At 32.4% G+C, this 24,278-nt stretch overlaps 1 protein-coding gene across 5 annotated transcripts in view; it reads right to left on the bottom strand.

Annotated features, from left to right (window-relative positions):
- Positions 1 to 4,360: 4,360 nt before the first annotated feature.
- Positions 4,361 to 24,278, bottom strand: part of LOC100794872 (3-oxoacyl-[acyl-carrier-protein] synthase II, chloroplastic) — a 32,202-nt gene continuing 12,284 nt past the window's right edge. For 2 of the 5 annotated variants that reach the window (XM_006597824.4, XM_006597820.4), the window contains 7 exons: positions 20,188 to 20,256; positions 19,804 to 19,891; positions 16,532 to 16,686; positions 5,216 to 5,296; positions 5,082 to 5,141; positions 4,812 to 4,971; positions 4,361 to 4,623 (listed from right to left, as the gene is read on the bottom strand). In XM_006597824.4, the coding sequence (XP_006597887.1) occupies positions 4,843 to 4,971; positions 5,082 to 5,141; positions 5,216 to 5,296; positions 16,532 to 16,686; positions 19,804 to 19,891; positions 20,188 to 20,256 (582 nt within the window). In that variant the 3' untranslated portion in view covers positions 4,361 to 4,623; positions 4,812 to 4,842. Of the gene's footprint in view, positions 4,624 to 4,811; positions 4,972 to 5,081; positions 5,142 to 5,215; positions 5,297 to 15,509; positions 15,899 to 16,531; positions 16,687 to 19,803; positions 19,892 to 20,187; positions 20,257 to 24,278 lie in introns of those variants that run through there. The other 3 variants (XM_006597821.4, XM_006597823.4, XM_006597822.4) reach the window with 3 other exon arrangements.

The following is a 24,278-nucleotide window of genomic DNA, read 5'->3' as shown; positions in this document are numbered from 1 at the left end:
TATCACGTGATACTTACCTAAGTGCATTAACTCTTATTATTTCCAAAGAAACCACCTCACGGATTAAATTCAAAATGATATTGGTGTAGTAATTATGAAGGTAAAATAACATAAAGGTAAAATAACATAAAATGCTAATTATAAAGGTAAAATAACATAAAATTACCAAGGTCTTGCAGATATGCAGTTAAGCATATAGAAGAAGCAAGTTAATGAAAAAATACAAACTAAACTTGATGAGAAAATACAAAAGAAACATGAGCCAGTTAAAATCAAATTAGTACTTGACCACGACTTTCAAAACCTCATAACAAACCACATAACAACAAGATCAACTTATTTGCGGCAGAGATCACGCTGCATAAAAAAAAAATCAACAACCAAATGAACCCAATAACAAAACAACAATCTACACAAATAAAACAAAACTCAATCCATCCATCCATCCTTAGATTCAATTCAGAAGCATGACATCAATCAAGCCCATCATCCACCAAAACCCCTCCACTACATCTCCCATTTACATCAAACCCAGTACCATCAAAAGATCTGTTCTCCGATCAAGTCAAGTAAAGCGGCATATCAGCCACAAAAACCAACTATCCAAGCAATCAAGCTAGAAATCCAACCATACAATAAAAATCAATCATTGAAGTGAGAACACTATGAGAACCCCTTTGACTATTACAAAACAAACGCAAATACCCTATCCCCCTTCCTACCTCGAAAAAAAAAACTCATTTCAAGTCCAAAGCAGTGAATCAGTAGACAAACAACAGCAGAATCCACAAAAAAGGATCAATCAAAGCAAGTTCAAAAACAAAGAATCTTTCAACTAGAATTCGAGATATATAACACAATAAGTAACAACTAAAGTGAAGATCCAACATATATATATATATATATATATATATATATATATATATATATATATATATATATATATAGATATAGATATACTTGTCCAGGTCGGAAAGGGGAGTGGAGCAAAGACCGGAGAGGTGCGGCGACGGAAACGGCAGGAAAGCCATGTACCTGCCGGCGGAAAAGCCTTCGGAGACCACTATGCAGCGGCACGTGACGTGGTTCTCGTGTCCGTTCGTAGGCTGCGAACGGAATAAGCTCCACCGACGGTTTCGGCCACTGAAATCGGTGATTTGCATGAAGAACCACTTCAAGCGAAGGCACTGCCCGAAGATGTACACGTGCGAGCGGAACTCGGCCGGAGTGAGATCGGACAATTTGGTGATGCCGTGGACGGTGGAGGGGTCGAGCTTAGAGGGGGTGTAAAGAGAGAGGGGTTTGGTTTTGGTGAGGGAGAACAGAGGAGGCAAGACTCGGCGGTGTGAAGAGAGAGTAAGTGAAGGGTTTAAATTAAAAGGTTGAAGACCAAGAGCCACTGAAATAACGATGGTGTTTTAATAAAACTCGTCGTAACTTTTATAAACAATCCACATTCTAAGGCGGTTTTTAATAACCGTCTTAGAATGTCTGTCGTACAAAGCTTTTTCAGTACGATAATTACAAAAATGCCACTGATTCGTTTTCTAATACGGTTCTAAAAGAACCGTTGTAAAATGACTGTCGTAAAAAGTCATATTTCTAGTAGTGCCTATTCATATAGCCAGCATCACAAAAATATTAGTAACCTAAAAAAAAAAAACATCACTTATAACTTTAAAAAAAAACTTATTTTCAATCAACTTTACCAAATAAGACATTGTATCGAGCATTTTTAATCCATTTCAAAGAGATATAACATCTCTAAGAACCTTAGAATTTGCCCTCGATAAGCTACCACACATTGCATTTTGATATATGTTGACATTCATACCAACTATTATTCTTATATATACTTGCAACATTCAATGCTCAAAATTTATATAGTTAGTCATCATAAAAAAGGGAAAGATTGTTAGATACTAGACAATTCATCACTGGACAACCCAGACATGTCTTATGGTTTTGATGAAAACAACGATATAACTTTTTTGTTAATTACTTTGTTGCATGTAAAGCCAATAGAATTGATGATTGGAAACAACACCAAAAGAGACTTATCCACAAATGGATAACTCGCAAACAGGAAGCGTGAAAAACTCATCCAATGCATCCAAATAGCGAGTGGAACAAGCATTTATTTGAATTATATATTTATTCCACCTTATATATTATTGTTTTTGAAAGGAACATATATGCAAAATCATCCTTTATTTTCTTTTATTTGATTAATGGTTATATTGAGTTATGAATGATAAAAATGAAAAGTTCTGATCATATCAGACAGAAACACGCAACATCCTCTTAATTCAGAAATAAGGATCAATCAACACAATGGTCATAACATTCATTTCCCAAGATCTTCTCCAAAATTGCTAGCGTTGCTCTACCTATAAATACAACACAAAGGATTGAAGAACGCCGATGAAAGCACAAAGAAAGAAAAAGAGTTGTGATTTAAGAAACAAGGGAGGAGCAACAATTGAAAGACACACTGAGCCTAAGAGAGTTTATCCGTTGTATATATAAAGTATTAGTGAGAGATAAAAGCATTATTGTAAATTCACTCTTTGAGTGATGTAAAAGAATCTTTGATTCTACCTCAAACTTTTGTTTGGAAAGTCAAGAGTGATTTAGTGACAAAATAATACTTATGTGTTCTTAGATTTAGGGGGAGTCTAAGGGGTGTGTCGGGAGTGACATTAAGAATACTTGTAAGCCAGAAGTGACAGGGAAAGAATACTAGTTGCAGTCAAGGTTAATTAGTAGAACCCTTATTTGGTTGATAAAGGAGAACTAGACGTAGCTCAGGTTGAGTGAACCAATATAAAACGAAGTATTTTTACTGTCCTTCATTAACTTATTAACAATATTTCATTGTCTATCACAATCACACCTGCACATAAGATTTTCCATTAAAATACAAGCTTTCAACTCATTGGACGATAGTCCACCTCTATCACTGGATGAGGATTTTTACAAACTGTTATTTTAACATTTTCCATCTTTGAAAGATTTTACATTTTGATTAACACACTATTCAACCCCTTCCTTTCTAGTGTGATTTGTGCTATTTTAGGGGTTGCATTCTAAATTTGAATTTTTTTTTGGTGGTTTTTAAAATTCAATCTGGTTTCTAATAAATATAACATTAAATTTACAAAGGCTTATGAAAACTAATCATATACAAGTACACCATTTGATCACAATCCAATAGCATTGGTCAAAATATAAAAACAAAACTTAAAAAATTAAGAACTGACATTATCTTATATGTTTGGGGATCATATTATGCAATTGAAATATGCCTCACATGATAAAAAAAAATTTATAAACTAAATTTATTAAAACAACCTTTACTAAGCATAAAGAGTGCTAAAGTAAATAAAACAAATTACAAAGTTAGGCCAATGTCATATGTCTATCACAGTTTGCCAAAATAAACAATTGTATGCGTCAGGAAAACTTTTTGGAATCATGAATAGATAATTCTAAATTGGGGAAAATACCAGAAATTGAAAACACTAGCAGTCACAATTTATAAACAAAAATCTAATTAAATTAATGTCTCACGTTAATATGTAAGCAACCACAATATATAAATTGAAGGCAGTAATAATACAACATGACAATATATACACGATATGTATTATCTCTTTATGAAAAAAATAACGTGAACAAACGATAAATAAAGTAGAAAATAGTTAAACAAAAACCTAAATTGACTAGATAACGTTGGCAAAAGGCAATGCAGGGGAGTAATACGGTGCAATGTTTAACAGTGCGGACTGGAGCTTTTGTGTAAAGAAGAACCCTAATGGATGCTAATTTATAATTGTAAAAATAGATAATGAAGTAATTTTACATAATTAATTTTTTTCTTCTAGTCAGGAAAGTTAGATTCCCCCTCTTGGGAATGATTTTGCAAAAACATAGACAAAAATAATTCCCCAGAAAATAATTTTCAGGTAATATTTTTTATTAATTAGATACCAAATGTGAGAATCGTAATTTCTCAATTTAGGATTATTGAAAAAGTAAAAAAAAAATTCTCTACCAATGCTCCCTTAGAAACTAATTAATGTAGAAAAAAATTATAGAAAACTTTGTGTTAGTTATCAATCTATTACTATTAAAATTACAACACAAATTACAAGCTAACATATTTTATTTTAATTTATCTTAAACTTCTAATAAGTTATATCGCTAAACTCGATACGTGTATTTTAATAGTTATATGTCACATTGCCGTTACACTTTAGACGATATTAGACTAATCTGTACCTAGCTTCACTTTGAAAAAGACAAAATTGTCATTAAATTCAATGGCATAAATTTAAATGAAAATGCTATCTAACTCTAAGCATTAAAATTGTTGTGTCTACTATATGGCCATTTCGTACATGGAAATAAAACAATGTCTATGTCCCATCAAGTGTTATTTTTCATCAATGACTATATAGACACTAAAACCTTGAACAAACAAGTCTAGAAATATTGATTCTAGAGGATTACTTCAATGTTTTTGAACATAAGTGATCATCCAAGAAAGCAATCCCCCCTATAATCATTTTTGTTCAACCAAAGGAGTAGTGTGAGTATCCAATACATTGTCTGGTTATTCTGCAAGATAAAAAAATAAGACTCGCAATAGATAAAAAAAAAGCATAGTTGTATTCATGTAGTAAAATAAATAATTCATGCAAATAAGAGAGATTTACAAAATGATGTAGAAATTATGATATAATTTTGTTGCACGAAAATGACATCTCAAAAAAGAATAAGAGAATATATTTTTCAATCCCACGTACCTTCTTTAAAGTAATAAACAAGTAATATTTTCTAAAATCTATTGCATTTGAAAGGGGCAAATATGATAGAGGAATTTTGGCCACCAAAGCCGAATGAATTAGACATGGCCGCCTTGATATCTAGTGTCTCTTTCTTAGAGCCGACAAGAACATTGGTATCCTGATTTTTGTTTTCAATTGACCAAATTAGATAACTTTAGTGAACCCTATAAATGATGGGACACAATACACTTCTAAACAAAAGAAAGAATGATGCAGCAAGATTCGTACCACTCCTTCATCTGGGTTTTCTAAATTGATATTGGGATGAACCCACCCTGTCTTTATTGCCTGCATACAAGAAAAATCATAACACTTTTAAGTCTAGAAAAAAAAAATAGAAACAAAAGTACATTAGTTTTCACCTGTATTGTTGCTACGGCTTCCACACCACCAGCTGCCCCTAGTAGGTGACCGATCATAGATTTCGTTGAATTCACTCTTAGCTACATAAACAAAATATCTTAGTATGTATAACAATTTTGTAAGCAACAACAAAACTTGAAACAAATAAAAAGCCAAAAGATTAGAATTAACATTTAATTGGCAATGAAGAAGATATATATATTACTATCATTTGTTAAACTATATGAAAAATATTTCATAATATCTCAATTGTATTTTAAATATTACTCAAAATAAGTAACCAATATTTTTGTTGTACACAACAATGACCAATATTATAATAATACATAAAAATTGGTAGCCATATTTATTTATTAACTATTAGGATTGGTATCATATTTCCTTATCTTATGATTTGTTTCTTGTTCAAGTAAGATTATTGTAACATTGTGATTTTCTTAATGCATGATGAAGTGTTTTAATCGAAGAACATGGGGAACTAAATGTATTTTTTATATGTAGTGAAAAATATAAAATTAAATGGAAGTTTTATGTTGTTTGTTAGTGGTGGGATATATAGTGTTGGACTTGTGTTTTGGCTTTCAAGGAGTTGGGTCATTGGGATAAGTAAAGAGAAGGGTGTTTTTAGAAATGTTGAAATAGGGATAGAAGCCCAAGGTTTCCTAAATCCCTAAATTGTCATTTCTTCCATTCTCACACTCACCCAAGGGCTCTATTTTCCCATTCCTCTACCACTATCACCCTTTATCAAAGAAAGGGTTTGTCCTCCAATTCAAGACAAGTTGTTATGGGTGAGCACCCCTTTTCTTTTCTTTCCATTTTCCTTGAGATGACCCATTTGGGGTTTTGATGTCAAAATCTGAATTGGTATTTTTTTTATTGTTGATTTTTGTTGTTTTGGTGAAGGAGTTGGTCTGTTTAGGAAAAACTCCTGAGCATATAGGGTTTTCTTTCTCCTCTTTCTTCCCCAAACTCAAAAAGCTTGGAACCCTAAAGGTAAGGTAAGTTCACCTCTTTCTTGATTTGGATGAGTTGAGATGTGTTGGAGTGGTTATTGATTTGAATGTAGGATATAGTAATTACTATGTAATATGTTGGTGGTATCATGTAAAAATATGAAACTCTTGATGTGAGCATGATAATTCAATGTTGTGAGTTGTTTATGGATGCATTGTAGTGATAGAATCTACCTTGTTGAAGTTTACATTCATTGTTGAAGCTTTTGAGTTGAAAGAAATGAGTTTGTTTTGGTGAAAGATGATTTTTGGTTGGCAAAATCATTTCTTTTGCAGTTTTGTTTTGTTTTAATCAATTACATGGCTTTGTAATTAGTTAAAATTGAGCTACATGGTTGGTTTTTCATTTTGGGATTGTTTTATTGATTATAAAGGTTTGTAATTGATTAATGAGTCTTAAAGGCTATTTTATCGAGTATGGACATGTTGTAATCAATTATATCAAAACCAAGTGTTGTTTTTCTTGATTCAAATTTTTTGGAATTTGTTACATTAACATTTAATTTGTTACAACAACCAAAACTCAATTTTTTTTAAAATGAAAGTTTTGAAAAGTGGTAGTTGTTAAATATTTCAAATGAGAACTTAAGATAATCCTAAATGTTTTGAAAGTAAAATCAAATATTTGTTATGGATGAATCCTAAAATGAACAAGAATGTGACTTAACACTTGATGCTCTACATTTTAAAAGAAAGATGGGATTGGAAAAATTCTTATTTCCAATATCCAAGTAATCTTTCAAAAATATGAAATGATTCCATTATTGTTGAGAATACTATTATATTAATATTGAGATGATTATGTTTTTTTATAAGGTGAATATTTATAGATGAGATGATGATGATGATGTATGTGACGTGATTTTGGTGTTGGAATCGTCCCTATGTGTTAGAAGAGTTAGCATGTCCTTTGGGAAGGTTCTTAGTAAAAAAATGGTATACTTAAGAGGGTGAGTTACACACTAAAATTCCAACCTACTAAGTGTGCATTTGGATGAGCGTTGACAAAATTGATTTTAAATGGAATTGAGTTTGTAAAACTGAGTTTGGTTAAAAATGATTTTGAAGGCAATGTGGTTTATGTTTGGATGTTTTATTTTAAAATCAAGTTATGAGTAAAATTTAGTACAAAGCTTTGAATCCGTAACACCCTGATTTTCGTAAAATAAATAAAAAAAGTTTTATTTAAAAATTAATAAAGTTTTTAGAAATTAAATAAATGAGAGAAAAAGGTTTTTGTTAATTAAAATAGGGGTTTCATAGTATTAGAAAATAAATAAAGTAAAATGATGTTTTAGAAAATAAAGGAATGTTTTAATTGGTTATTTATTTAATGAAAGAGTAAAATAGAGTTCATTTTTATAAAATAATAAAATAAAGAAAAATAAAGTAAATAATAGGCTCAGAGTATCCTAGAAATAAAGTACCCTCTATTTTTCCCACATACACACAAGTCTATCTCTACACCACCTTCAGAACTCATTTTTGCACATTCCCACTTTTGGGATTTGCAAAATAATGTCTATAGAGAGAGAAATATCCCTCGCATGGAGACAATGAAATTAAGGCTTCAATCCCTTCTCCTTCTCTCTAACGCTTGAAAATCCTAACAAAGCAAATAGAGGAAAAACTTGAGAAATATTAGGGAACCGCTAGAGACGCATCTATTGCTGTCGGACTACACATGTAAGTCCACTTAGGGGTAAGGGATTAGTTTATTGCAATTGAGGTTAGAGTGAACAAGTATAGGGATCATTAGAGGATCAAATTAGGGTTAATTTTGGGGTGTTTTATGCGTTTTAATTTTTTTTGTATATGATAACTACAAATTGTTCATGTTTGACGGGTCAATTGATGTCCTGATGCGAATTGGGTGGTCTAATTAAGTGGTTGGCTTTGAATGTTAGAAACCTAGAAATTTTGGAATTCTTGATTCTTGCATGTTTAGGGTGTGTTTTGAGGTATGAATCGTGCCTCTTTTACTTCACGAAATGGAGGTTTTTAGCGAAACATGACCGTGCTTGATGAGAGCATGCTCATGCATAGTAAAAATCAGTTGTTTTAAGTCCATGCTATTTTACTGACAATGTGAATTAACCTATAGCCAAACAATGACTAAGAAAATGATTGAATTAGGTTTTTTCATCTTCATGAAAGTTGTAGACCTGGATGTTAGCTAACAAATGTCGTTGGTTAGACCCAGTTCAGAGCTATATAGCCCCTAAATAGTCAAATTACTGAGCAAAGGTCGAGCTGTCAGGATTAAGCAATGATCCAATGTTTAGCTTAGGTTTAGACATAGTTAATGGTAAAATCGGTTTTTGTGATTAAATAAAAGTTGTAGATAATTGTCTTAGCTTTCAAACAAGATAATTATGAACTTAATAGGATTAGTACATCCCTTGTACTTATAATTTTACTCTACAAAGGTTGTAGTAACTTAGGAGGAAATGTAAGGATATACTTATTTACTATACATGTACATGTGGTTGCTATTAATTGAATGAATAAGTGAATGATTATATACCTTAAATGTTGAAAGGTTTCTATTGTATGATACATACACAAACTTGTGTGTGTGTGTGTGTGTCTGTGTGTGTGTGTGTGTGTGTGTGTGTTTGATGTCATGTAAGTATTACTATTGTGTGATGTATATATGATTTATGAGGCGTAATGACATGACGTTTTGGAATTATGAAATTGTGATTCAAATTGAGTATAAGTGGCAAGTTGAGAATGTGTTAATTTGTGAGGTACACGTGAAGATGTGATGGTGGATTGTGACGTTGTGAGATGTTAAATTATGGACATGGAATATGGTTGTGAATAAGTGTTTGGTTAATACTTGATGTGATATGAATTGTGAATTATACAATAACTCGACTAGTGTTTACCTTGAGAAAAGTGTTTATGTGTGAGGTTTTACAAGGAAAGTGTAGGGTTCCAAGTTAGGAACCTGAGGTGTTAAATTGTAGTGCAATGTGTTAAACGTGTTTGAAAACAAGTGTGAGGTCGTGGGTATTATATAATTCATAAGCAGTGTATGCAACAAAAGTTGTTTTAGGGGTTGGACCTGAATCAGGAAGGTGAGGCCCTAACGGATTCTTCAGAGTCTAGTCCTTGGGGGTAAATACACTCGGTTTAAGTGCTCTTTTAAGCCTATGTTGATCCCATATGGTTGGAGCATTCTCACAAACTAGAGTGACCTTGACTGGTCACCTTATGATTTTAGTTAGTGAGAATGACCTGACATACCCATTGTGTGGTGTGTTTTGTTATGTACTCATAGGCGCCTTGGTGTTGTTTTCACTAATGTGGCACCATATTGCATATAGGATTGAGTCTTAGTGTATCTGTTGCATAACACCTGTGTAATGATCATTGTGACTTGTTACGTGATAGTGGGTAATGAATTGTGTGAGATTTTGTGTTGTACTTGAGATGTGTTGTTCTAAACACATGATTAATGTGAAGGTGTGGAATGTGATTTTGTGGTTAAGTCCTTGGGACAAGTAATCCTATGCAATAGGTGGTAAAATGATGTGAGTTATGCTAAGTTGAACTTATTATACTTATATTATATGTGTGTATATGATTGTGTGTGTGTGTGTGTGCTTTCATTTTTCTCTACTTGTTTAGGAATATGATAACTAACTTCCTGTGTGTTGTTTGTTTGTGTTTGGATCCTGTGGTGATCTCAAACCTTGTATTCATGGGAGTAGATGGTTAGGTGGATGACTTTAAAAAACCTCGTGCTAGAGGACACTGGGACACAATGCTCTGACAGGATGTGACATTAGGGAATGGGTTTCTACATTATTTTCATAATGTTCTAAACATTATACTTTATGATGTTCTACTACTTAACCTGTTTGCCTTTTATAAAAATAATTAGACGACCTTGCTTTGGGTCGGAGATGTTTTCATACCCTTATTTGATAAGTTTTTAATTTGATGATTAACGTGGATGTGAACCTTTTACCCACATAAACTCTTTTATGCTAAGAAAATAAAATCTCTTTAATAAATTCTACATTTTCATCTATGATATTATATACATATGTATATCGGGATAGAGGGTATCACAAAATCCAACGCAAAAGCTACTCAAAGTTGCTTCAACCTATAATTAATTCTAGACCAAAAATCAATTTTGAATTCTTCTCCAACATGAAAACAAACATGAGGAAATTGTAAAAGCAAGTTTCATGATGATGATTCAAGTATGAATCAAGTAGTTTTGATGATGACAAAAAGCCCAAAAGAATGATTTCAAGATTGAGTCAACAAGTTCAAGATCAAGATTAATTTCAAGTTTCATGAGAAGAAATCAAGAAGATTCAAGAGAAGTTTGATTTCAAGATTCAAGAGAAGATGAATTCAAGATTCAAGAGAAGAAATCAAGAAGACTTCACAAGGGAAGTATTGAAAAGATCTTTCAAAAACCAAACATAGCACAATTTTGTTTTTCAAAAGAGTCTTTCTCAAAATTTTCTAAGTTACCAGAGTATTTACTCTCTGGTAATCAATTACCAGTGATAAAGTTTGATTTCAAAAGCTTTTCACTGAATTTGCAATGTTCCATATAATATTTAAATGGTGTAATCGATTACAATATATTGGTAATCGATTATCAGTGTATCTGAACGTTGAAATTCAAATTCAATTGTGAAGAGTCATATCTTTTCATAAAATGCATTGTGTAATCGATTACATGATTATGGTAATCGATTACCAGTGACAAGTTTTGAATAAAAGGTCAAGAGATGTAACTCTTCCAATGGTTTTCTCAAAGATTTTCTCAAGGTTATAACTCTTCCAATGGTTTTCTTGACCAGACATGAAGAGTCTATAAAAGCAAGACCTTGACTTGCATTCAAACAACTTTTAGAACTTTTTTAGAACCTCTTGAACAACTTTTGAGAAATCTTGAAACCTTTCCTTCTCATCTTTCTTCTTCTTCTTCCTTTGCCAAAAAGCTTTCTAAGTTTTCTGTTTTCCAAACCTTGTTCTTCTACAGAAAACAAAAGTGTGTTATATCTTTTCATTCTCTTCTCCATTTGCCAAAAAGAATTCAACAAGGACTAATTGCCTGAATTCTTTTTGTGTCTCTCTTCTCCCTTTTCCAAAAGAACAAAGGACTAACCGCCTGAATTCTTTTGTGTCTCTTTTCTCCCTTTTCAAAGAATTCAAAAAGACACAGTCTGAGAATTCTTTTGATTCTTCCCTTTCCCTTAAACAAAAGATTTCAAGGGACTAACCGCCTGAGATATCTTTTATTTCCCCTTCGCAAAGATTCAAAGGACTAACCGCCTGAGAACTTTGTCTTAACACATTGGAGGGTACATCCTTTGTGGTACAAGTAGAGGGTATATCTACTTGGGTTGTTTTAACTTAGAACAAGAAAGGGTACATCTCTTGTGAATCAGTTCAAGGGGAGGGTACATCCACTTGGTTGTTCAAAGAGAACAAGGGAGGGTACATCCCTTGTGGATCTTTGCTTGTAAAGGTTTTTACAAGGTTGAAAAGAAATCTCAAGGACCGCAGGTTACTTGGGGACTGGATATAGGCACGGGTTGTTGCCGAACCAGTATAAATTCTTGTGTTTGTCTTCTTCTTCCCTATACTCTTTAATTTCCGCTGTGTACTTTAATTATCGCTTTTACTTTTGGTTAAGTTTCTATTTCTGTTCTTTACTTTCTTAACATTATAGTAAAAGCCTAATTGAACCTAGTAACATTAAGAAGGATAGATTTTTAATTAGTAAAGGTTCATTAATAATTAATTCAGCCCCCCCTTCTTAATTATTCCGAGACCACTTGATCCAACAGAAATGTATCCAAAATCAATTTTGGACTCATAATTAATTCCTTAACACCAAACTAAACAGACACTAAAGCGACCTAGGGGTCTCACCTAGTTGGATATCTTCACAAGTATTACTCCTATGTTTTGACTTTGAATGGTTTGTCAGAGTGTTGTGAGCTACCTCCCAATAGGATTAGTGGCCCTTCTAGTGTATATGAGATGGATGTTTTTGGTGTTGAAAACTTAGATTCTTGAGATTGACCACGAGTGAGATGGTGGGTACAAAGGTGTTATCTCTTGAACCTGAAGGAATCTAAGTTTAGTTTTTGTTAGTAGGCACATAAGTTATAGATGTTTGGTGGACCCTCAACCTAGTTCTGGAGGTTTTATGTGGTGGCTAACGCCGAATGGGCCTACAAAATAGATGAGTGGGTGAACTCTTATAATGGTTAAGGTTAATGTATACCTTATTGAGGTAAGTTGCTACTCATGCTTATCTATTTTTGATAAAAACCACCACTCCTCCATAGAGCTAGCCTGGGTCTCCGCAAATGGTTAGGAAGGCGACTATGTTAAGGGATATACTTAGGTTAAATCTCCATGGAGTAGAGTTTGTCTTTGGTTGTTGTGTTTAGTGTACTTGGTGATGATGATTGATAAACTCGGCATGATGATGCTCGATGGTTAGCTATGATATTTATAATTGATTATGATTCATGATAATTGTACATGAGATGTCATGCTTATGTTGGTTGAATGTTATTAGTTTTTTTTACTCTCAAAGAACATGATTTAACAATGATATAACTTATATAATGATTAATTATTGAGTATGTTTGCTTTTTGTAAGCTTACCCTTTTATTGTAACACATTTAGTTGTGATTGTGGTGCTCTTGAACTTCGTGTTCATGGAAGAAATTGGTTAGGCGATGGATCTTTCTTTTGGAAGTATGATGGATTTGCATACAAGGATGTAAAGACATGATTCTCCCCTTTCCTTTTATTTTAATGTTTTTTGTTGTATAGTGTTGACCAACTTAGGTGTTTAAGATATCTATCCTTCTATGAGTTGTATAGATATGTATATATAAATGTGTTGAGTTGTTCTAATGGTGTATCTTGTGATAGTTGTTGAAGTGTCATAAGGTGCACAATTTTACTTAATTTCTCATTTTATGCATGAAGTTTTGTCTTCAAGTTTTGAGTTTAGCTTTTGTCTTTTAAAATGCGAAAAGTTCATAAGTATTTTCATAAATAAAATAACTAAAGACTTTGAAATAAAGTAAAATAAAGTATTTGACTATCTCTTTAAACCCATCAAATCAATAATCGTAACCTCTAGTTGAGGTCTATAAAATTGACTAAGAAAACATCTCTTCATATCAGCCCAAATTTATATCGAATTGGGTGGCAATGGCATGTACCATGTAAAGGAAATTCCAATAAGAGATAAAAGGAACAATTGCAACTCGTGGTACTCATTTTGGCTTGCTTCCCCACATTGAGTTGTAAATCAGTCAATATGTTTAAGGGTAGACTTGTCATCTTTTCCAAAGAAAGTAGTAAAATTAGGGGTTTTGTATCCCTTTGGTAAAGATATCATTTTCTCCACCCATTTAGCATACATTTTCTAATAAATTGGACCCTTTATTAGGTTCAATTGTATGCTAAAATACTTCTTCAAAGATTTTGCTATGATACTTGGATCTATTGGCATAGAAGTAGCAATAGATAGCCCAAATTGATGTCCACCCCCTTATGGATTAACTACCAAAAATTGATTCCATAAGGGATCATTGTTCAGTAGAACATTGGTATTTTGCAACTGGGTTGTCCCAAATGTGACATGTCGATGTTTCCTACAACATTAAAGGGTCTACTTGCCAAGTTAACATGTCCACGAAAAAAAAAAGTTACTTTAAGTTGCATGATCACCAAACAATCCATTCCCACAGACACTGGACTGGTTATACCATTATTTTTTGAAATTTAATTGAATAAAGGTGAAACATTAACAAATGGTACATGTATATGATTCAATTGGACTGATGAAACAAATCATGTCGAAGGCATGGTCATATGGACATTTGGCATAGGTACTGCATTCGGCTTAACCTATCCCAATGGTGGTGCCTGAACAAGATTGCCTTGTCTCAAAAAAAGTGGTACTTCCTAAAATACATTTGGTTGAACTCCTACTAAAGGTCCTACCAAAATTGTATTCGGCTTAACCATATTCGGTTGATTTGAGGGTGCATGATTACTTCTTGAAAAACTTCCATTATGGGGGCTTTGATGTTTTTCATAGTTTTGTCCTACACCTTGGCTCGGTTATGTATTCCATTCTTGTGTATGTAAATCATGCATGTTTTGATGATGTTGAAAAGAAATCACTTGATAATGATTGTCATCATAAAAAAAGGGGAGAATGTGAATGTATGGATACATGATTTTGATGATGCCAAAGTAGAATCAAGCAAGGTTGCTTCAAAGGAGAAACATTGCTTTAAGATTAATACAAGGTTGCTTCAACAAATAAATCCTTGCTTCAAGATTAACTAAAGATCAAGCATTGCCTCAAAACAAAGTGTTTCCAAGACATCCAAGGCTCTGATAATGTTAAAAAGGGTTTTGAATTTGAATTTTGAACATGTAACCAATTACCAAATGTTTGTAATCGATTACCAGCAACGAAACTCTTGAAATTCAAATTCAAATGTCATGACCCTTCAAAATATAACTATGTAATTGATTACCAGAAATCTGTAATTGATTACCAGTGAAAAAATTTAGAAAAAAGTTTTTTGAAAAGACACATCTCTTCAAACCATTTTGAAAAGGCACAAAGGGCCTATATATGTGTGTGTTTGATTTCAAAAAGCAAGAGAGAGATATTCCAAGAGAATTTCATTGTCAAATTCTCTCTCAACAACTCTTGGGCAAACACTCGCAAATCTATTAAGAGTTCATCCAAGAACTTCAAATTGTATTATCCACTCTAAAGGAGAGAAATCTTTCTGTTCTTCTCAGAAAATCAATTGTAATAAAGAGACTGGTTGTCTCTTGAATTGTGAGTTTCCTAAACACAAGGGAAAGGGATTCCTTGGATGTTCAGAAGTTGTAAAAAGGATTTTTACAAAGATAGTGAAATATCTCAAGTGGGTTGCTTGAGGACTGGATGTAGGCACGGAAAGTGGCCGAACCAGTATAAATCGAGTTTGCATTTCTCTCTTCCCTTATCTCATTTATGTTATTGCAATCAATTTTGTCTTGCATGTTTAAAGAACATTATTAAATTGATTGTTGTTTCTTCTTCTGCATTCTGAGCCTATCATTTAGAAAGGGGTTAAAAGTTTGTTAGTGGGAATTGTAAGACTTAATTCACCTCCTGTCTTAAGTTATTAAGGCCACTTATCCAAGAGTGTAAAGGATTATTGTCGAACTTTCTGCTAATTTAGATAATCTATGATCCATATCCTTAGAATTATGATATTTATTTTGTACCATAGATTTGACGATATCAATAAGTTGTTTTGATACCTAGTACATAATATCATGTATTCCCTAATTGATCTAGTTCCTAATGAACGACTTAGTCCTCATAGTATACACCTTTGTTTCGACCATCATGGCTTCAATAGTAGAAATGACAGGTGGAGCAGAGACAGTTGACATTGGAGTCAAAGAAGCTACTGACATCATTGATGTAGGCATACCAAGTGTCATGGATTCGGTGGTTTTCTTGTTGCACGTCTTCTTTTGTGTTGGTTCCATATCTTTTGTAGTTTTACCAGTGTGCAAATGCATGGGCTGATTCAACTCAACCTTTGACTTGAACTTTGAGATTATTTCACCTACTAGAGTGCAAATGCAAAGACATGATTGAACTTTGTTGTCGCATAAAATTTAACCGATTGGATTGCCCAAGAGCTTCAACATGATTTCAAAATAAAGTTTGAACAATTTATGGTGAAGAGGGAAATCTTCTCTTCAATAATGGATTTACGTTAAAAAGGATAAATTAAAAATGACAAAGGCAATTAGAATGAACAAGAAAAACAATATAGCTAGAAAATTATAGAAAATAGCTAAAAGATAAAGGCAATAGATTTGAATTTGAGTTGAAGGTCCTTTTCATAGTTACATTTTGGATATTTATAGAATAATCTTTCTACAACAGTTCACTAGTAACTATTGAATCCACAAACTTGGTGGTTTGAACCCATGATCTCCTTTCTCCTTAATTTTCAACCTCAATTCTAACTATCAATCATGTTTCCATCTTAATTGACTCAATCATATATTTTCAGTGGCCTTTATACTAACCAAATTTAATTTATTAATTTTATAAAGATCTTTAGAATTATAAATGGGCTTCTAAATTCTCTTTGCCCCAATCGGCTCCTTCATTTGACAATCTTGAATTGATTACTATAATTAGTTATTGAAAATTTAACCTTGAGTTACCAACAAAATGAAAGAAAGTTTACCTCAAGATTTTGGCCAAAACAATGAATTAGAGCCTTATACTCCTTTAGATCTCCAATTGGTGTAGAAGTGGCATGTGCATTTATGTAGTTCACATCTTCCCTTGATATTCTAGAATGATTTAATGCCTTTTCCATGCAAAGAATAACACCAACCCCTATTTAAATGTGAAATAAAGAGACATAAGTACAACATGATAAGGTATAATTTGTTGGGATACATAGAGCTATTGTTAACAAACTTTTGATTTAGGTACATGCCAAAAGTGCAAAAGATTTAAAGGATAAAAGCTAGGTCTAGTTCATAACATATTTATGATCATGTATATTTATTTATAGTTCTACAACACATTTATTAATGGAATTTGTTTATTATTGCAAAAAATCCACATATTTTCACTTAAAAAAATATTCGAATATCATCATTTGAATGGAGAATAAGATGGTAATGATGAAGAACATTCTATTTTGGTAATCAAAAATGAAAACTATGGTGCAATCATCCAAATTATAATTAATGAGCAATAATTTTATGTCATAAATGTTAGACAAGTGGCCTCAGATATCTTAAGAAGGGGGGGTTGAATTAAGATATTCCAAACTACTTCCCCAATTAAAAATCTATTTGACTTTTTTAATTGAGTTATAAATTCCCTTAACAATGAACTTCTTAAATATTAATTCAAATAAAACAATTTGAATATGAATATAAAGCAATAATAAATAAAGGAGTTTAAGGGAAGAGAAAGTGCAAACTCAGATTTATACTGGTTCGGCCACACCCTTGTGCCTACGTCCAGTCCCCAAGCAACCCGCTTGAGAGTTCCACTATCTTGTAAATTCCTTTTACAAGTTCTAAACACACAAGGACAATCCTTCCTTTGTGTTTAGAATTCTTTTACAACAAGAGACCCTCGGTCTCTTAATCCCTTAGAGAATTAGAAGGAGAAGAAGAATGAATCTCTCTTGAAAGAGATAGATTTTACAATCTGAGCACTCAAATGATTCCTTAATGAATTGCAATTGAATTGGCCAAGGAATTCTTAAGAGGATAAATGATTTTGCTCTTTGAGAGAATAAACACTTGTTGTTCTGAAAAACTCTGAGCAAATTCGTGTTGTAAATCACATATATATAGACCATTGGTGGTCATGAAAAAGCCTTTTGAGAAGTTGTGACTCTTAGAATTATTTTTCTGAAAGTCTTGTCTGGTAATCGATTACAAGATTTGTGTAATCGATTACAGCTTTTAAAATTTGAATTAAAACGTTTATTAACTGCTGGTAATCGATTACCAAAATTGTGTAATCGATTACACAGTCTAAAATTTGAATTCAAATTTTTAGTAGCTGTTGTAAAGCATATTTGGCCACTGGTAATCGATTACATCCTCTAGTAATCGATTACCAGAGAGTAAATCCTTTGAAAAACACTTTTTAATTTAAATTACTTGGCCAAACCTTTTGCTAATTCAATTAGGAATTCCCTTCCTAATATACTAGTGATCTTCTTGATGTTGTGACTTGTATTCTTGAAGTATTGTCTTGAATTTAAACTTGAAAAGCCCATTTGCATTAATTGCATCATATCATCATGATCATCATCAAAACACCAAAGGCATTTGCATCTACAATAAATTCACAATAATAACTAAGACAATATATTGGCAAGATTTTCAGTTTTACTTCTAAAATGTGTTTTGGCTATATGTCACTTTTGATCCATTTTGTTTTAGTGTTGTTCTATTTTGGTATATTACTGCCCTGGCCATCATCATCATGTGTCATCGCCACCCATCACCTGTGTGTACTAGCAACCTTGGGCCAACACCTCTGATCGCACGCTACCAACCTCGAGACATCACCATCATGTGTCCATGACCTTTTCATAGATTAGATCTGCAACCACCATTGTTGTTGCGTCGCACGTCGCCATCTTCCCCATAACTAAATCTCTGGATGACCAAGCCCCACCGACGCACTCCACGCATCCATCCTTTGTGCAAGCACCCGACCTAACCCTTACACCGTCACCAAATCCACCATTAAAGATCCAAATCAACCACCAACAACTTAATCTTAGAACAACAAAATCCAGATCCATCGATGTAGCAACAAATCCACCAAGAAATCCATATCCACTAGGATGTACACAATCCAAATGTGGTGAAGTGCCACAAGATGTATATCAAAACAATGAAGTCAATATGAGTTTGTCCCTAGCACGAATTTTGGGGCAAGTGATTTTGAGGTTGTGATCTTAGGGTTTTTTTTATTGATTTTGAGTTTGTGATTTTTTTTATTATTTTAGGGATTGAGGTAGTGATCTGATATGGTAATTGTTCTTCATCATCATTGAGATTGTTCTTTGTTAGTTTATAATTTTTAAAATATTATTACACAGTGACGGTGCTTAGTTGCCACTATATTACACTAACAATTTCAAAATTGAAAAAAAAAGACCAAAATGAAACATTAAAAAATATTAAGCATCAAAATTAAACTTTTAAAACTTAATGTACCAAAACGGAACAACACTAAAACATAATGATTTTTTTAGCTTGCGTATATTCATTTATCATACTTATCTTATAATCTAGGTTTCTTCAAATAACAAACTCAAAATTTTGCATAACTATGACACAAGGAAAGTTCTCCCTAAATTAGGGTGTGTTGAAGGAGAATGTGGAGTTTTGTCTAATGTTTTTAAAAAATTAAACAAGAGAAACAACATTAAGCTTAAGGAGCATTTCAATTTAATCATGTGGTTTCTTGGATCATTAAGCCAAAGAAAACATGAGATTTTTATGTGCAAAAATGTTTATAGAGTTTAACATATACAAAACATGAGTTTCTCTTCAATTTAATTTTGCTCTATATTATTATTCAATTCTTGCTAGAATTAGTTGAGATTTTGTACTTAGATTTTAGGGGACTAATGATTTGGTGGCTCATTCACTTATTTATGTTGATGCAAGTGGTGCATTAGATTAATGACAATAAGCCTTAGATTTCTATTTGGTGGGCTTTGTAGTTCATATTAGATTTCAATTGGTGAAACTTCTAAATTCTTCCATGTTATGTTTTTAAAAACCTTTGATATTCAAATCAAACAACTCAAACTATAGTATATTAGAATTATATTTTGGGTGGAAGAGGTGTTTTGACTTTGGTCCTAAACCGGGGGAGGAACTTTAAGACACATGTTATTATCATCAACATATTAGTCTATAATTTATAATAGTTCTCTATGAACATACATATATGAAATTTTACCATCATTAGGATGTGGTTGAGTAACATGATAAGCATCAAAGGTGAAACTTCCACCAAGGAACTCTGCATATATATTTGCACCTCTTTTCTGAAATATAAAAAGTTACTAGAATCATATATGTCAAAACAATAAGATGTAACATGAAAGAAATGATATCTTATGCCAATGACAATGAGAATCCTAAAGTAAGGTTCTAACATGGGATAGGACAATGAATGTATCAATGTGTTTTTATATCATTGGAATAATTGAAGGATGAGATAGATATTATCAATTAATTGCATATATTTGTATATTACAATAACATTAATATTCTACAACATGATGTGAAGTTCTTCTAAGATGGGTTTTTTTTTCCAATTATTAAATTAAAATGTAAGTACCTTAGCATGCTCTAATTCTTCCAAAAGCAAAACACCAGCACCTTCTCCTAAGACAAATCCATCACGATTCTGACATTCAACACATGAAAACTAATTGTTAATAAAAATACATGATAAGATAGAGAACACAGTTTAAGAAATTTAATTGTTTAGTATCCATGTAAAATTTGATTCATGCATCCATAATTGTCAAAAGTTTTTTAAACATTAAAAAGGCTTAAATTTGTTTATACTCCTTGCTATATACACCTTTTTGGTGTTTGCTCCCTGATTAAAAAAATGTGTTTGATCCCTGGTATTGAAAATTTTTGTTCTAGGTCCCTGTTATCAGTTAAGTTATGGTGTGTCCTTTAAATATTTTGAGATACAACTTTTGGCAACTAAAAAATTGTTCGTATTTGTTTCAAAAATTAAATTACAATTTATAGCGGTTAAAAACTATCAGAATCAATTAAAGGGGAAAAAAAAGAAACAGACGAATAGATTTATGCTCCTTCACCAGCCCTTTTTATTATTTAAACAAACAAACATATTTGTGAATCACTCCACATCCATTAGAACACCGACAAACCAAAAGTAGTAAATCATAAATTTTCACCAACAAACCAAAACCACAAATCACAATGGAAGAAAAATAGATGAAAACATTTAAATCCTAATCCTTGTCACGATGCACCATCTCCAAACACTGCATGCAGTTCCAACCCTCCATCATTGAACAATGCACCCACCTTCATCATTCGCAATCATGCCTAAACCTCATCCTCCCCAATGTAATCGTGCCTCCACCTTCCCGATCTCAAATCCCATAACATGTTCTTCTCCCTCCCCCATGATTGTCTTTGATTTCTTCATCAATGACCCATCATTTGAATCTCGTAATGATGTCCAAGAGCATATTCATCGTATTCAAGGCCATATCTACCTTTGCAAGGGACTCAAGTTGATGAACGGGTTGTCGACAGTGACATTGGTTTCAGTTTTGAGGCAAAAATCATGATTTTGACATTAGACTGATTCTAGGGGTGATGATAAGTCGGTCTGCTTGGCGTCGAGATTGAATTGGGACAACGATGACGAGACAGTTCTGCTCGATGCTGAAGATGGTGGTAAGGGAGAAGCATGAGGCTGGTACTAAAGTAAGGATGGCAAAGTGTACCTAGACCTATGGGTACCCACAATATTGGAGAGGGGTACAAGGCATGTATATACCCAAAACTTTATGTGAGGATGGGTGCGGGTACAGGTACAGGTACTACAGTACCCAACCTGCCCCGCTCACACACATACATATAATTAGTCATGAAAAATAATTATATTTTTTATGACGAAACTCTAAGTTTGTAATCTCTAACAATATCATTATTAAAGAGTGGAAAATATTAAGCCTTTAATTAGAGTTTTTGTTAAGTGATTAAAGTATTAACTTTAACAATCGCTATGTTGAATGATTATCTTTGTAATTTTGTTTATTTATTACTTGAGTTTGGACAAACCAATGTTATGTTTGTTTATTTTTAATATTATATATGTATGCTTTTAATGTTATGCTTGAATTATTTAAGAATGAAATTTTACTATAATTGAAGTAATTGTTTTAATTAATTTTTTATTGGTTTATTATTATTAACCATATATATAAGTAATGTGTAGATCGCAGGTGCGGGTATGAGTATCTAAGAACCTAGCGGGTACAGAGATGAGTATTAAAATTGCTACCTACGCGGGTATGAGGCCGAGTATAGGTATTATTTTAAACACAGGTATGCGAATAGGTACAATAGGACCCTACCCAAACCCCACCCATTAGACGAAACTAGAGAAATGCGTTTGTTTCTTGATACGAATCCCAAGGAAACAAATTGGCCCAATAAAAACTCACCACGTCAGTGAGAGAAGGTGACCTCTTTTGCATTTGTGCTTTTTATTGCTTTAATTTATTATGGCTGCTTTTAGACCGCCAAAATTTGTAATTTAATACTACAGACAAATATTGACAGTTTTTGAGTCGTCACTGCCCGTATTTCGAGATATTTAACTTGCACTTCATATCATAACTGACAACAAGGACCTAGGACACATTTTTTCAAATATCAAGTATCAAAAATGAAGAAAAAATTTATCAAAAAGCAAACATAAAAAAGTGTATATATCAAAGATCACATACATATTTAAGTCTATTAGAAATATTGAAACTAATGTTGTAAATTTTGCTCATATAACAATTTAGTAGAATTTTCCATAATCATTCGTTCAATTAAGTCTCTTCATAGTTCCTCAAAACAGTAGACAAAAAAAACATTTGATTGGTGTGATTTCATTTTTTAAAAACTTCTTTCAATTTCTTAAAAACTTATTAGTATATAAATGCCTAAGAAGTATGAACTCAACCCATACATTGGATTGATAAACATATATAAACAAAGAGGCTCACTTATTTTTTAAAATAATATATTAAAAAGTTGTAATTACCTTTTCTGAGACAGATTCTGCATACTCAAAAGCAAAACTACTAGAAGGAGAAAAAAATGGAAAGGCAATCATGTTTTCTGAGTCAAAGTGCATATATTAGCAACTGTGCATGTCGCTAAGGATAACTTTAGTCAGGGGGTATACATTAGAAGCTATAGATCACTGAGGGATCATCACAAGATGTGTTGCACAATAATTTAGTGAAGACAAACATGTCTACGTTATTCAGAAGCACACATCACAACTTACAAGTCATGAGGCATACACCAATTTACTTAAGCATTAATTCTGAAGCTAGAACTTCTCTAGAAGACTTGAAGAAATTCAAAAGAAAGGAACTCAAAGAAGACAACAGGTCCTAGCCAAGAACAAGCAACTAGAAGATTAAAGCACAATACACTATGATAATCAAAGCATCTCTCCAGAGAACATGTTGCAGGTCAATTTTTAAAAGACTTCACATGCTATAGAAGACCAAAAAAACATAATGGATACATTTCAAATTTCAAATGTTCAAGCTATCAACAAAGATGTAGAAAAGAGTAGAGAATAGTGAAACAGCTCTAGAAGAGTCCAAAGCTGCACAAGACTTGGATGAGAATATCTGAGGTTAGCCACTAGTTGTAGAACTTGGAGAAATCATACAATATTTGGATTTTCGAATTATACCTCTAATGACCGTAAACAACTAACTCCAATGTTTATATAAGGATGCAAATTCAAAGTAACAAATTGAAAGGAAGAAGTGTCAAAAAGAAAGGGTAAAGTCAAAAAAGAGTCAATCGAGAATATCCCTATCAAAAGAATCCTCTTTAGCAAAAACACTCTATGTTAGAGCCAAATCTAAAAAAGTATTTGTAAACACCTTCATCAAATAAGCCTCGATAGAAAGTGTCCCTAAAGGTATAGTGTCCATCCTCTTAAGATAGCAGAAAAAATTAGTAAGGATAATCAAGAGATTACTACTTTTGAAGTTGTGTGTGAACAAAGTAGGTGTTGTGCGAATCTTGTAGCACTTGTTATTGAGGGTGTGAAGCCTAGATATGTTTTTTGAAAGAATACTTAGGTAAAGCCTACAAAGGCTTAGGAAATATTTGAAGTTTTGCCTATAGAGGCAAGTAAAGAATACTTAGTGGAGTATGCATATGTTTAAAATATTTAGTGTGTTGTATCCTTCCTTACTATTTCTCATTTACATTTAGTGGTTGCTATTTCTTTTATGTTTGGGAAAACCTTGTTTTAGAAAATTATAACTTTAATATTTTATTCAAAGGTTTTTCTAAATTAGTTTCAACAATCATCTACTCTACATCAGAAAGATAAAACCATAATTTGTGAAAAAGAAAACATGTGAATCTTAAGAATAGCTCTTGAAGCAATATTTAATGTTTTAACTTTGAGATGTTTCATCATATCATTATTTTATCCAAGTACATTAGAAGGATATACCTTACTCCTAAAACCACTTTTGATTTCCAAGCAAGAAGCTTGAGGAAGAAAAATCAAAAACAAGTATTTTTGTGCAAAAATGGCCTAGTTAGTTTGTGTTAATATTCAACTCTCATTCTTTAAATGAGAAACATAATAAAAGAACAAAATTAACAATTAAAATTTTTATA

Source organism: Glycine max, chromosome 15, assembly GCF_000004515.6.
Source record: "Glycine max cultivar Williams 82 chromosome 15, Glycine_max_v4.0, whole genome shotgun sequence".
Lineage (NCBI taxonomy): Eukaryota > Viridiplantae > Streptophyta > Magnoliopsida > Fabales > Fabaceae > Glycine > Glycine max.
This window is presented reverse-complemented; position numbering and strand designations above follow the sequence as displayed.